The sequence below is a fragment of the Patagioenas fasciata genome, chromosome 1 (assembly GCF_037038585.1).
Source record: "Patagioenas fasciata isolate bPatFas1 chromosome 1, bPatFas1.hap1, whole genome shotgun sequence".
NCBI lineage: Eukaryota > Metazoa > Chordata > Aves > Columbiformes > Columbidae > Patagioenas > Patagioenas fasciata.
In genome coordinates, this window is record NC_092520.1 from 140,861,915 (window position 1) to 140,877,647 (window position 15,733).

General features: G+C 40.5%; 1 protein-coding gene across 7 annotated transcripts in view; it reads right to left on the reverse strand.

Moving 5' to 3' along the window:
- The window catches only part of SCUBE1 (signal peptide, CUB domain and EGF like domain containing 1), a 248,528-nt gene that overhangs the window by 26,740 nt on the left and 206,055 nt on the right, over positions 1-15,733 (reverse strand). For all 7 annotated transcript variants that reach the window (XM_071816413.1, XM_071816410.1, XM_071816414.1 and 4 more), the window contains 2 exons: positions 3,409-3,525; positions 518-640 (listed from right to left, as the gene is read on the reverse strand). In XM_071816413.1, coding sequence (XP_071672514.1) covers positions 518-640; positions 3,409-3,525 — 240 coding nt within the window. The remainder of the gene's footprint in view (positions 1-517; positions 641-3,408; positions 3,526-15,733) is intronic.

Here is a 15,733-nt window from a genome sequence, read left to right on the forward strand (position 1 = left end):
CCATAATTCTAGTGGTCTCAGATTTGTGCTCATTGCAAATTAATTAATGAATTAACACTGCTAGTGTCAGCACTTAATATTAAGCACGATACCTTTGGAGATAACTTGGAAAAGTGCGGTATGGTGCTGTCACTGCAGACATTAACCTGAATACTTAAATTAGCCTTAGAGGGAGATGAAGTTACAGCTGAGGTCATAGAGATGGACAATGGAGAAATATAGGACAAAACTATAAAATACATAAAATATTAAGACTTAGATTTGTGTAAATGGAATCATAAATTTTTTTTTAAAAATCAACACAAAATCCAACATATTGCCCATTCTCTAATCCACCTGCAGTTATATCGTGCTCACGGACCCCCATAAGATCAGGTGTTATCTGAGTGTATAAAATCAATTTGGGGATCTGTGTTGTGCAAATGCAGCATCCCTCAGACAAAACGATGGGCTTTTCCACCTCCTGGAGAACAGGAGCGTCACCACAGTCATTCCTGAGTCAGTCTCCCACACTTACCAACACAGTCCTTTTTATTCCAGTGCAGTTTCTTTCCCGGTGGACAGACACACTCGTAGCTCCCCATTGTATTAAGACAACCATAGTCACAGCTACCATTGCTGATGCTGCATTCATCAATGTCTGAAATGTAATTAAAGAGTATTAACCATAGGTACGCATGTATACTGTGCATTAAGATACTACGTGCATAAGTATACATTTGTACTATATCTTTTATATTTAAGTCTATATGAATACGTATAAATGCAGACAATATATCAAACTATTTTAGTGCATAGTGAGTGTTATTTGTCCTTAGACACACGTATACCTCCTACTGTTTCAAGGATTTACTTGCCAGGACTAGTTACAATGAAACTAGTACAATGAATACTTGGAAGTACTCACAAGATACAAAACATACAAAGACTCTGCAGCATCTGGACAATTATGTATATTGCATTATATGGAAAAATGTCAAAGGCATAAACATTTGTGAGATAAGATCACTTTTGCATAACAGGAAGATAAATTCCCCATTGCGATTCACAGAGTTTGCTTTTAGAAATTATTCAGATGAAGGAGGAAACTCTATGTCTGATAGAAACCTAGCAGCTGAAGTGTAGTTTGTTAGTCTTCTGCTCCTCAAATAAAAACAAAAGGTAAAAGCTTGCAAGAAGGCAAAGCAATTTATGGATATATTATCACTAATACTTCACATAAAGTCTTCCAACTTTAAATCCATTAGAAAAGTATTTAGCCAATATGAGGCATTACCTTTTGAGTCGATGCAATCAGTATTTATATACTTATGCAAAATGGCCAATCTCTCATCCCTCTCCTCCCACCGCCAGGAAGGATTTTCATCCATCATGCTCAACAGGAGTTGTGCTGCCACAATACTCCTCTGGATCATGCTCAGGCACATTTGGAACACTAGATGGCATAGGCCAAAACTGTCAAGTGGCGCTAGCAAACCAACAGTTGCACGCTGCTGCTCAAAACTGATTAACTAGTTTAGCCATAACCTAAAAGACATTATGAGCCACAGCCTCATTATTTTAGGCACTTCACTACCCTCAACAAGTGGTTTCTGCCCTTTGAATGCAGCTACCTGCCTGCTTGTTAAAACGGTAGCGTTACTGTAATAGACTTTTTCAAGGCGTGTAGGTTATACCATTTGACATATGCACATATGAGCTAGAATGACGCCAAGTCAATATGACATACATTGAATTACTAATACTCTGGCTTAAAGATAAGCCTCAAAATGTAACTGCGGGAGGAAAGTTGTCACTTAATGCATTTCTAAGGGAGGTCTCGCCTTCAAGGCTCACAGGCTGAGTGTCTAACTCCCTTTCCAATGCCGGGCTGAGTCCAGGCTTGAGCTCCAACTGTCATGTGCTTGGCACCACGTGAATCCATACGGTCTGCAGGAACATAGTCTGAGTTCAAGCCAGTTCTCCCCAGGCATCAGTTTTGGAGCCCAGTGTCCTAATCTGAAGCTAGAGGGTGAGGTACATACCACAATGCCTGTTCCACAAATTAAGAGTCGTTAAGGTCCAACACTGTTCTCAGTAATTCCTCTGACATACTTTGGCTGGGCTAAGTCTGATCTAGATCAGAATCTGGCCTGAATACATGGATTTTGTGGGCTTAAATTTGGAGCTTTGTTTATAGCTTGATGCAAGCTTTACTTAGTTTGTATCTTGAATAACTGGAATAATTAAATAATTATACATTAACCATCTTTTAACGGAACAAAACCATTTAGTTTTACATTTAAAAATAGCATGGAGAGCTTTTTCTGTGTCAGTATTGTCTAACAAGTAATTTAGATTCAGGGTTTTTGGGTTTTATTATAGTTTTCTCTTGTCACTTTTGTTTCTGTGATGCTGACCTGACTGGTTAAAAACATAATTTGGACTTAATACACTCAACAAATCCCCCCAGAAACCCCTTTGCTCTTCTTTGACCAGTATTCTGAACATGATCAAAACCTACCCCACTTACTAAACATTTAGGCAGGAGACCGCAGCAACACCTGGGGGCGTCAGCCAGGTCAGTGGCAGGCAGTCTCGTACTGTGACATCCCTGGCAAACATTGGGACCTAATTTGAGTGCTCCAAAATTCTCCTGCCTTGACCAAGTAGAAGTTGAACCTCTAATTTAGTCATTGTGGTAATACTGCCCTATGATACACTTAAAAAATATCCCTCTCCTGGAAAACCAAACATTACTGCACCAATTCTTTCCAGTTACGCCAAAAAGGCTGAAGACCTAAGGCAGCTGCACAGAAGATGTGAACAAGGTACGCTACAGCCTTCTGTTACCAGTTTCACAGGCAATTTATGTCACAATCTGGTAAGGGCAAACACCAACTGAGTCAAAATTCGTAAACTTTGTAAAACTGACATCCTCCTCCTATTCTCTTTGCTGCTCATCACTTGAAGCCTTCCTTCTGTAAACACAATTATGACTAACCTCACTCCTGCGGAGGTGCCAACTGGTACCCTGCACTTGTGAGCTCTGCCAGGATGCTTACTCTGAGCAGCGCAATGAGCCCCAGCCAGGAGGCTGCTTTGCAATGGTTGCAGCAGAACAGCTGCACCCCTGCAGCAGTGGCTGCAAGTGCCGCAGCTGCAGGCTCCTCATCTGTACTGAGGCTGCTAGGTATCACCAGCAAAAGATGCAAGGACATTTTTATTTATATCTGCCTCCTGGGAATGCTTCGGCAAATTTGAGATGCTGACATTTCAGTCACACCCAGCTTAAGCTATTTTAGCTTTATTTTAACTTCATTGGTTTATCTTCTTCAGTTCTACAATCTTCAGCTAACAAATGTGTGGCTCAGTAAACAATTCACAAAACAAACAAGCAAATGGGTAAGCAAAACTCAGTTTCCAAACCTCCACAGTGCGTCAGTCCGTACAAGGTGTAACCTTTATGGCAGAGACATTCAAAGCTTCCAGGGTAGTTGATGCAGGTGTGATCACAGGTCCTTTCGAAGGAACACTCATCTATATCTGAATTCATACAAAAAGCATTAAGAAATTAGAATTAAGTTAAAGGGAATTGCTGGAATTTCACATTCAGTTGCAACATCTTGTTACTGATAAACCAGCAGATATCACCCCAGGTAAAACTTGAAGAAAACATCAGCCTCATTCCTCTAAAGCCTTATAAAGAAAGGACTTGTAGGTACATGGAAAAAGGTAAGAAAAGATAATTTAAGAAAAAACATGAAGACCGTATTATGAATGTTCACCATTAGATGGCAACCTTTAACTTCTGATCATATTTTCCCAGCAGGGCTGTGGGGTTATTAAGGTTTTGGGGGGCTAGCGATACAATGGAAAAAAGTTTTGGGCTGAATCACAGAATCACAGAATTGGCTAGGTTGGAAAAGACCTCAGAGATCATCAAGTCCAACCCTTGGTCCAACTTCAGCCCATTTACTAGATCATGGCACTAAGAGCCATGATCAAATCAAATCATTCCCTCTTTCATTGACCATTCCTCTGACATCTCGGCCCCCAGGACACGGAGTCACTTGCAGAAATTTGCTGTGCCTAAGCAAGACTGTACAGACACATGCACAACTACCAAGGGGTAGGCAAAATACCGCTGGAGAATAAGCCAGTATCAGGAATGGATGGGCTGCACCTCAGACACAGGAAATCTTAGTTCAAAGTCCACATTCTATTAACACCTAACTCAAGAAAATTTGACCTCTTCCCCTTAAAAAAGTCAGGCATCTCTAATTATCACTGCTCACTAATGTGAAACCCTTATTTACATAGTCTCTTCCATCCAGCAGCCTATGAAGAAAGCAATCAACAGCACATTGCTTATAGTACTAAGGTTTTGCTGAGCAGGGTGACATAAAGGGTTATTTGACAGCAGTCATCACAGAATGGATGTGCTGAAAACCATTACATTAAAAGTACTTTAAATAGCAATGTTTGCAAAATAACAGCACTTTTGAGAGAATTTTATCCTCAGACACTCGGTTTTCCTAGAATCCTCTTCAGTGATTAACTTCTTCTGTTAAAAGGTCAGAGAAATTAATTCAATGGCATTATTTAAGAGAGGTAATTTGAACAAAAATCACATTCCTTTAATATTTTGGAGATATCAATGAATGGAACAGTATAACAGTATTCCTTTAACAGTATAACAGTATTCCTTTAATAGCTTGCACACTTTCTAGAGTTGCTTATTAAGAGGTGCCTGAGCAGCACCATTGCTGTGTAACTTGGACTTTGATGTTGTACATGCTTAGAAAGATGTGCGTGCTTGAAAAAACATGGAAATTCACAAATACTTAAGGATGTGCTACTCAATTCCTATATTCAAGGACAATATATACACTTTAAAGTTTAATGACATATTCTAGGTCTCATCGTGCTATTATAAATGCAAATACTTAACTTAAAGAAATATAAAATGAAGATTTTGTGCATGTGTACACAAACCCCAAATCTGTGTGAGAATTTATGCACAAATTTAGAATGTTGTAAACAGCTATATATTATATGACCTCCAATTTTAAGTATTTTAAAACATTCACACTAAAGAGAATTCACAATGTGGGAAGCAACTGTGTGGGCAAATGCATAACACAAAATGAAATACACACGATGACCAAAAATGTATGCGTCTGTTTTTACGTGTGCATCACAATCACTTGTTCTTTCTACATCTATTTCATTTTGAATGCATTTTCTTGTGCCTTTTAAAATATCACTATTTGAGTTCTGAAAGCAATTTCTTTTTAAGGTTTCCTTTATGGTCTTGGAAGTATGCAGTTTTTGAATACACATAAATTGCAAACTATTTTAGTTTTCTTTAAGTAAATACATAAAGCAAAATCATTTGGGAATGAACACAGCAGTTATACTTTTAAAGGATTTTTAATACATTGGAAGCCAAATCTACCATCATGGTTTCATTCATGTGTAACCTTGCTCACTATAAGGTATTGCAGGAAATTTACAAAAGCAGTTCATTTTCTGGCCTCTGATTTACCTTAAGTTAAAGGGAATTTACCTTGGAAGGCTCTTTTTCAAAATAATTGCGTATTTCTCAATAGTGATCTTATTATGCACTAGTTTAGTCAATGGGGTTTACATATTGCTTTCACACATGCTGCTTGGTGTTGTTACATACTATGGCTTAGGCCTTTGCAGGTTTTTCTTCGCATTAAGAAGGATGCACACCCCTCTTTGCCCATGGAAACAACAAGCTACCTAATAATATGACCAGTCATCTGCTTGCCAACTAACAGGCACTCACAATGGACAAATGCATTTCTTTTACATGCAGTATCAGCTACTCATAAACTTACACTGGCTGGCAGAGACGCTGAAACAAACACTTCTATTATAACACGAAGGCTCCCATTAAAAGCTTTTTCACCCCTCATCCCACCTCCTGCTGCTATTCTCATAAATTCAACCTCTGCTGAATTCAGCATCTTGCCTTGGCTGAGGGAAGGCAGAAAAGCCTCCACGCAGGTTTTTCCTCACTGAACCAGCAGCCCCTTGGCCCCTCTTTGGCTGCCTGGGGAGGACAGGGCTGGCCGCTGCCCCAGGGATCCGGCTCCCTGCAGCGTCTGCCGGCACAATCACCAGTCCCCTGAGGAATTCATCACTGGCCATAGAAAAGGGAAAAATATGCACCACGTACTCTTCCCTAAAAGAAATGTCTGGTGTGATGGAGGACGCTGAAATCCTCTTCCACCTTTTTTTTTAAACTCTGAAATCTGTGTTCTGGGCGCTGTTATAACCTGGCTCCCAGAAACTCTGAAGTAGGCCCTCACTCTTTTGTGGTGCCCCGCAATACTTCTCCATATTTACCCTGAAAGGATGTGCTTATTTCCCACCACCCTCATGACACAGGTCTCTCTCGTAAGAGACTAAGGAAGCGGAAGTTACACCTGGTATTCACCTTCCCAGCCCCAGGTTTCCAATCTGGCTGACCACACAACTGGGAATGAATGTGGGTACCGAAATCTTGCCTCCTCTGTCCAAACAACACTACATGATCTGGTATATCTACTGAAGAGAAACCCAAACATACAAAAGCAGAGATGTGGCTGGTTACAGCTAGAGAACTGAGAGCAAATAATTTCTCTTTTGGTTTTGTGGTTAACCCCCACGTCCAAATACATGTACCCAAACCCACAAACACACTCAAAAATGTATACATTTTTGTATTGGGCTGCTCTGAATTTCCCCACTCCCACATACCAAAATAAATACTGAGAAATGAACTTTCTGTGTCTGTGGGACTCTTAAAATAATTTAAAGTTATTTAAATAAAGTTTTTGAACTGTTTTAACATGAAAAGTCAAAATGTTTTGTTTTCGAGGAACAGCAGTGGAGAACTTCAACTTGAAGTTGAAGTCTCTAGTCTATTTTTAGTTGAATTTGGCATGAATTCACAAATAGTCCAAGCTGTCTCAGAACATTTCAGATTTTCTAATGCACTTACTTGACATCAAACACATTCTTTTCACTTTCACTTAGTCAAAAATTCATATCACATTCACCACTGTAATCAGCATATGGGATTGTGTCATTTCAGCATATTAAGAGACATCTTCAGAGCTTAACTCTTTGAAGCTTACAGGAACTATGGGGCTAAATTCATCTCTGCTAGTACATGATCAGTTCCCTGCCTGAGGCAAGTTTTTTTAGGATTACTAACAGTAGCATATAAATTCTAAGATGAGGACCACCCTACTTAACAGCAGATGACCCAGTGGAAGTACCAGGTTCAGAGGTTGGAACAGGTGACCTCCAGGGGTCCCTTCCAACCTCCATCACTTATTCACATTCATGCTGGCAGTCCCAGCCCTCTCTTTATGGTGTCCTGTGCTGCTGCGAGCCCTCCTGCCAGCCACTGTTTCCAAGGCATCATCTAAGGCTGAATAAAGTCCAACATCTCTTCTATCAATCTACGTTCTCGTCTTCAAAGAGAATGTTTGAATAGTGTAAGCACCCCTTTATTTTTGCCTAGAAGAGATTCAACTCAGAGAGATTGTTCGATGGTTTAGTAAAAGAGCAGGATTTCCCTACGTTTTGAGGGAAGAAATTGTTGCCAACAGTGGTCATGCTTGATAATTTTTGTTTGGCTCTGTTCCTATTACTTCAAGTCAGCACTTGGATTTTATTGTTGATTTTTCAATCATACTTAGCATTTATTTTAGTTCATGCTTTCACAAATAAAATGATCCCATAATGATCTTTATTTTTCTTGAATATAATGTTCATTAGTGGGTGTCAGATTGTCAGTATTGGAAAGTAAAGTCTTCCATCTATCTCCAGAAGGGGAGCTACCAGAGATCAAATTTCTTCCAAGTTTTCTCACATGGATGTGTCTCAAAGGTGACCTGAGGGAGCGGGGAGAAAGCAGCTCATTCTCCATGCTCATTCAAGTCCCTGCCCTTTCCACTGGTGCTGCCAGTAGACTCCCAATTACAGTAGCAGCAATTGTTCTGGTGGCTTGTGTGATGTGGACACTGACTCACTTGTGGATGTAGAGTGCAGGGCACCAAGAAGCCACCACACAGTAATGATTTTTTGCTAAGTCTGAGACTGAGCTGGATTCCTACCAGCAGCTCTGAAGTGAAAAGCTCTTTTCTGTACTGTTTCCAGTCCACAAATGCTGTCCCCTATATTCTTGATTGTCATTGCCTTCTTCTCTAAAATAAATTGCAGAGTAATTAAAAGAAACTAGTGATCAGGAAATTAAAGTGCAATACAGGACATTTCCAAAAAGCGTTAGCATTGCAAGAAAGCAGCTCAACACTAAACATTTACAGGTGAGGCTGGCGAACAGCACTGCTTAAATAGAGATGTTCTGAGGACTTGCAAACTGAAGTAGAAACTGCTTGCCTCCCTGACAGAGAGTACACAGGCAAAATTCACTCGCACAGAGCTACACATGTGATTTAGCGGTTGTGGTTATAGAACTGAACAATTCAATGCTCAGTTGGCAGAACCGCGCATTAAAGTTTTACTGCAAAAATAAGGATTTTCCCCATCTTTCTTCCATAATGTAATTTTGTTTGTTAATATTAATAACAAGTGAAGAAGTTCATTAGAGAAAACTATTGGTCACCATGACAGCTTTTCTCTGAGACATCCATTAAGCAACTGGGTTAATTTATGAAACTGGGAGCCTCCTTCCAAAACAGAGGCCACATATGATGCTTGAATAAGAGTCTGGTTTTCCTGCTTGCAGTATTTTCCATGTAGTCTAAAAATAAACATGGCAAGGGGAGATCACTGCTGTTTGATGGTGCTATTGTATTAAAGAACAAGACATGCCAGGCTCAAAGACAATCGATAAAAGCTATAACAGGGATTTGGGACAGATTGCAGACTCTAATGATGCTGGACACTGTAAGCAAAGAACTCATATTTGATTTGACTGTGTTCAGCGAGCAAGACATGAAGTACACACCAGATCACTGCTATATGCAAAATATATACCTTAAATTTAAATATACTATTTCAAGAACAAATACAATAGAAAGTACTTTTTGCTTAGAAATAGAGAGTAAAATAAAAAGAAAAGGAAATCTCTATATCTACTGTCAATTCCTTCATCAGTAGAAGCAACTTACGACCCTTAAAGCTGGTAGATCACTTTAGCCAAAAATGGTCACAATATTATAGTAATGCTTTGAGATGCTATCACAGTCATGACTCCATACACTCCCAATCCTCCCAGTTAGCTTAAGTAAACCTTCATTACAGCAGCAAGATTTATATATGTCTCCTTACTTTCTGCTCAGGATGCTGCTAAGAACATACACAGCAAAGAATCTGTGGTTTTCAGATTCATGTATTAATGGTGTTTGACCCCCGGGCCAGACGCCATGGCCTGCAGCAAAGCCACTGCTCAATTCGGTGGGGTTATCACCCAATGCAGCCACTTTCTCCTAATGCAAAAACTCATAATACATAGTTTTATTTTGTCTGTCTCACACACCCTTGGTTTATTTTTAACTGCCAAGCCAAAAGCAGACCCAGTGTGGAGTACCCCACTCAACTGATTGTGCACACAAGCCAAACTCAAGGTTAGCTCAGAACGTTTTGTGTTCACATTTCTCAGCCTCCAAGTCATCGGCTCCTCTGAGAAACAGAGCCTCTCCTTTTTCTCATTCATTAAGCACACATACATTGAAACTCTAAAGAAGTGTTACATGATGTTTTTAAAATAAACACTAATGCTTTTTTATATGTATTTTGGCTGAAAGTTATTTTCTGTCTTCCCCTCCTCCCCTTCGATTTCTGCAGGGAACTGATACCACCCATGTAATGTTGTTCACCTTACAGCCTAGCCAGCATGGTTTCCAACAATATTTGACAGACATTAGGGAAACCACATATCTTAATCTGAGTGGCTGCTGGGCCATAGGGAGTCATGATTCAAGCTATGTTCTCCAACAAATGCTGGTTTAAATTCAGTATTGGGAAGGATATTATTTTGCTACAGCAGTGACACGATGGGGTTTCCACCACATTTCACGTTTTTTAATCCACAGTGAATTACCGCTGTTCACAGTTAGTAAAAATGCATCCTCTGTCTGAGAACGTAACTCTCTAATACACATCCAATACTGACCAGAAGTAATGGTTTGTAGCTGACTTCTCCTTAGGTTTCAAAGTCTACAATAATAAAACCAACGAAGAGGAAGCAAAGAAAGATGTAGTAATGTACAAACCTTCTACTTCATTACCTTCCCACTGAGTGCTTCTGGAGCAGGCTAACAGAAAAAGAAAAAAAAAAAAGGCACCCCCCAAAAAGCCATAATCCCAAATCTTTAAAAGTAATTGAACAACCACACCCATTCAGACTTCCCACTGCCTTACTGACTTGCAATCAAAGTCAACTTGGCTCTGAGACTTAATTGTTAGTAACATACTAATGACCTGCAGAAAAAACAGATCTGGCATTAATTGCTATGCTTTTAATGCAAATCTAAGTGCCTAAGTAGCACAGTCACATCTTGTGTTTCAGAAACTGAAGTGGGAAACTGTCCATTATGACTAACGTTGACTTGGACCAGAGCATTTATTTATTTAAGAACTTTATTGCTCACAGTTAACTATGTAATTAGTGAAGACCAAATGTAACACGTTAATTGGGGAATGAAAGACTTCTGAAGGAAATTGATTCTGCTTGCAAGGAAATGTGCTTTTTATTAAAGATGACTTGTTCCTAGAATGCAAAGTGGCAGTAAAGCAAGTAAATGTATATAAACTGCAAAAGAAACCTGCAAAACAGAAGCAATAAATAATTATAAACCTGTGACTTATTATGTAAGCTTCCCACAGCGGAGGTATTTCAAGGATTTAGCAGTACAAAATGAAAAGACTATTACTCAGCTTCAGGGACAGGCACACAGTAGTAGTCAGTGACAAAATCTGCAGAATCTTTGGTTGCTACTCACTCTGATACAGGTAAGACCACTGTTCCATGCATTATTTAAACATGCTGCTGTGGTTCAGTTCAGGAACAGAAGTTAGCTTGTGGTAAATCAGAGCAAATCTATTTTCCTCTGACCAGACAGAGCATTTAGTTGTACCTCTCATTCACTTGTACCAAACATTATGTTTCTGATCCCTAGCAACAGATTTAGACAATAATACTATGAGCAGGCCCATGTCTCACTCCACATAGGAACCACAGAAATCAGTGAGGACCTGCAGCGGCGCCAGGGTCATGCATTTCTGCCTCTAGTCACGTTCCCACTGCAGAAATTTGGGCTCAAGTTCACTTCTGCTCTGCAATCCACAGAAGGTTCTTGCTGCCCCAGAGGGCAACACTCTGGCACAGCAGTGGCTTAACATGGACTTCAGTAATTACAAAACATACTTTCCTCTGGGTTCAACACAGGGAAATGGCTGCTTTCTTGCAAGCTACCTGGCAGCCGGAGTTTCTGCCACAGCAGTAGGGTCTTCACAGACCTTGAGCCTTCCAGCTCCTCCAGGCTGGCTAAGCAAGAAGTGCTCTGCCAAGCACTGGAAGATGCAACTAGGCTACAGTTCCCACTTGTTTAATCCTGCATGGTATGCAACACCTGGAGTGGGAATCTCATCCCTTTCAATCCACAGCTGTACTAAGGACCACTAGCACTACCATCTACCTAGTTCTGCCTCCCTGCCTCAGTATCCTTTTATGCCTCTATGTTTTTATTTACTGTATTGAGATCCTGACAAGAGCTTGTCTTCATCTCCCTTCCAGCCTATCTGTACCTGTAATAAGTTCAATAACCCAGTATCTCTGTACTTGAGGCTCTCAAAATGCTAACCAGCACTCCTATACAGAGGTTGTGTCTTCGTCTTTGTCCAGTACTAAATGCAGTATTAGCACTCTATAGCGCTGCTGCAAGTGCACTTCAGGGACTCACAGTTATGTCTACTGTTTGTCATTATGGTCTGATGATTTTAGATCCTCCTCTTTTGCTCTACAGAATATCTGGACATCACTGATTCCTCCTTTCTCTGTGTGTTCTCACACTTCTGCTACATGTCTGATGTTGAATGATGTCTTTCAAGTCCTAGCAGTGTGGATAGAAACTGGATGTTTATTTTGATAGAAAGAGTATATTTAATGCCAGTAAGATGACCATGCTTACTTAGTCTGACCTCCTGCACTTAAGCAGCCTCTAGCCATTCCACTTGGTAACGTCCAAAACCATTTCTATTCCAGAAAGGATTGTCTAGGTATTTTCCTGGACTGATCTCTTAGTCTTCTCCATCAGTTTAATGTTTAGAGTTCAAATTGCTAAATTGGGTGAATGCGGAATAATTTCTCTTAAAAGAGCATAATGCATACCCGATCCTTCCAGGAATCAGCATGTACCTCTTGATATATTTCTCGTGTTATTTTGTTGGGTCTGAGGTTACACACAAGGAAGCAGGATTCCAGCCAAGTAGCTCCCTTGGCCTGGCTGGCTGCCTCTATTAATTCCTATCACCAGAGCAGCTCAGTTCAGCAGACAGTAATCTTTCATTGGCCCCTTCAGTGGTCAGAGGAACTGCAGCAGTCAGATCCTTCTTTGATGCTATACACCAAGGGGACAACTCTTAACCCAGCAAACTCATCACCCTCATTAACATCAGAGCAAATGGTTTCCCACTGTTTACCTACAACCTACAGCAAAGGGAACTGTCATTGGGAGGAACAAGACAATATATTTGTGAGAGTCTTTAAAGGCAAATGGCAGCTCATTTTCTTGATCTCTGCTACCAGATCTTATCAAAAGAGACCAGTTGTACATTCTGGGGGCCACTGTGCTATCTCTGGGATTTGAAAACAGAAGGAAAGCTGGTTAAAAAATGAGACTTGGCAAGCAAATTGTAGGACTAAACTGTTTGCTCCCTCTCCAGAGTAAATACAACCCTCTCTTTAGGAACTCTTCGAAGGCAGTTTTACATGATCTCCTGTACCAACAAATGAATTTTCCCTTCCCTCTTCAGTTTCTTACAAAAATTTCCTACTTTAATTTTCCTCCACACAAAAAGTCCGCAAGCTTATTCTCTTTCACAAACTTCCCTCAGGGCTTTCTCAGAGTCTGCAAATGAGGCTGCAGAATGACATCTTAACACAGTAAATACCTATTCCCTATGTGTTCTCCTTACTACAGGTGCCAAGTCAACTGACCACCATACGTTCTCCTTCCTGTCGGCTCTGCAGAGCCAATTTTGCTCCCAGTCAGTGAGTAAGGTTTTGTTCTGCTTCATGAATCAGCCATGGAACTGTTTGCTTGCTTTTGAATCACCAAAAGCTTTGCCTGAGGGGCTAGGAAGATTTATGGTTTTGGATTGAAACTGCAGAATTTGGCAATTTCAGCCAGGCAAAAATTGGCAGCTAACTTCGCAGTCTTTGGGGATGTCAATGAATACATTGGTGGGATTTGGCTTAAGGGTTTTCACATTTCTATAATGAAATACATCATCATCACTGCCATTATTATTACATTATTAGTTCTCTTCTCTTGGACAAAAAAAAAAGGTATTACTAAAGACCCCATCACCTTCTTTTTTTTGTAAGTAGCACCAAACTGAAAACCAGAATAATGGCAGAGGATTACCTGATAAATTCCCTTTCTGGCAAATAATAATTTCTTCGAATATTTTAAACATGGTTGTGCAAAACTACTTGCTAAATCTCAGTACTGCAAGGAGAGCTGGAGAATAGCAGTGGCAGCTTTTGCTCACGGGACTGTTGAGGAGGAAAAGGTGCCAGGCCTCAGAAGTGCCAAGCCCAACTTCCCTCTTCCTCTGTTTCTTCAGCTGAGCTGAACTGCTCAGCAATTCTGAATTTGGTCAGCTGTTCTAGCAGAGAGAGGAATGAGAAAAGCAACACTGGGTCCTGAGGCTTTCTGAGTGGCAGGCAGCAGCACATTTAATAGCTAATAAGGTAGGTTTGTTTCTTCTGCGCAGACACCTCATTTGGTCACTCACTTCGGGAAACACATCCAGAACTCTTTCTAGCTTAACGTATCCTGATGCTTCTGACCATATTTCAACCAACACTGCCATGGCTTCTCCCTCAGTTTGTGAAATCACTTCACAGGTAACCTTAGTCAAGCTGGTGTGCGATTTAATGTGTGAGCTCCTGGGGCTGGGGAGAGGTCCCAGATCTGTGCTGCAGCTGAGGACCATCACTTGAAGATGCCCATAGATCTGGCCATGTGTTACCCTTTGTACATCCTCTCAGTACGGACACCCTCTAGACACCCTCAGATTGAGTATTTATGTACTCCAAGAAAAGAAACTTTAGGGTTCCACATCTGCTCTCAGATGGAGAAGGCAGCAGAGAGGGCAGAACCCTCAGCTAGGGGAGTCTCCCCAGAGGGTTTGCAGAGCGGTGTGCCAACCACCAGAGACAGCTCTGCAGACACTTTCAAACAGAGAAGTTAAAGAAAGGAATTATTTTTGCAGGGAAGAAAGTTTGCTTGGTCTCTTATGGAACATACTCCCCCTGCCCCCTCACTAACTAGACACAATGGTATAAAATTAGTAAGTCTGCCCAAGGTCACAGACACAAAGGGAGCCAAGGGAGGTGTTCTATAGAGGCATTTGGAATGGAAGATTTCAAATCATTATTGGTTTTTGTTATTGCTTGCCTCACGCTTACCTTCACCATAGGATCATGGCACTTGCTCTCATATTATTTTGTCTTCTTACTGTTATTCTTGTGAATAACAATTTTTAAAAGGTATTCTAAAGTATTTTAAAATTATTTTAAAATGCACCAAATGGATCTGAACCTGAGTAAAGCACTGGTATCTTCTAAATACAACCAAAGCTAATAGGATAAAAAATGCGTAAGTACATCTAACAGTATTGTCCATTTTGTGAACCTATTACTTTTAAAATTGATAGGAAATGAGTTGACCTAAGCACTTTGTCAGATCATCGTTTTTTCACAAGAGTTACAAAGTCTACCCACTATTGGATCAGGAAGGGCTTGAAGTGCTTGGTGAAAGGCCACATGCCAGAGAAAGTCTAAGTACATTCACAGCCTTTCAGTAATGGCAAATCAGAGAAAGGTCAATAGAGCTGTGATAAATAAGCCTGACTTAAAACTGTACATCTGAATGCTTAACCTGGAGAATGAAAGTGCAGCTACAGCTGACGGTATTTGTGATAAGTCAAATCTGTTCTGCACGCTAGCACCAACAAAGATGTAGCACTTCAGGTATGAGGACGTCCAGCTCTCAGATGACAGCTCTTCTCAGGGACCCATATGAGCACTTCAGCGATCAGTCTGTGCATCCACATCTCCATTGTTACGTGAAAGGAGCTCTGCAGATGTGGGGGACCACCATCCCCGAGACCACCATCCTTGATGCATCTCTGACATTCCCTTTCTTTGCTTTCCATATTATGTATAGATTGTGTTTGACACAAGATTTTGAAACAGAATTATTTATGGTAGGAAAATAAAGATCCTCTGACCAAACTCACTTGTACAGGTATTTCTACATGTGACAACTGGACACAATCACTTAGTGGTAACACAAGCGCCTCCAGGCTTTGACAGCTGAATCTGCCAGGATATGAGGGTAAAAGAGAAAGAGATATAGAGACAAGAAGGGCAAAAGGCTAAGTTTCTGTTTGATCAAGATCTTGAAATTGGAGATTGAAGTTGTGTCAATGCTTAGACTGTCTGTAGACTTCCCAGACACTACCTGTGCTCTTG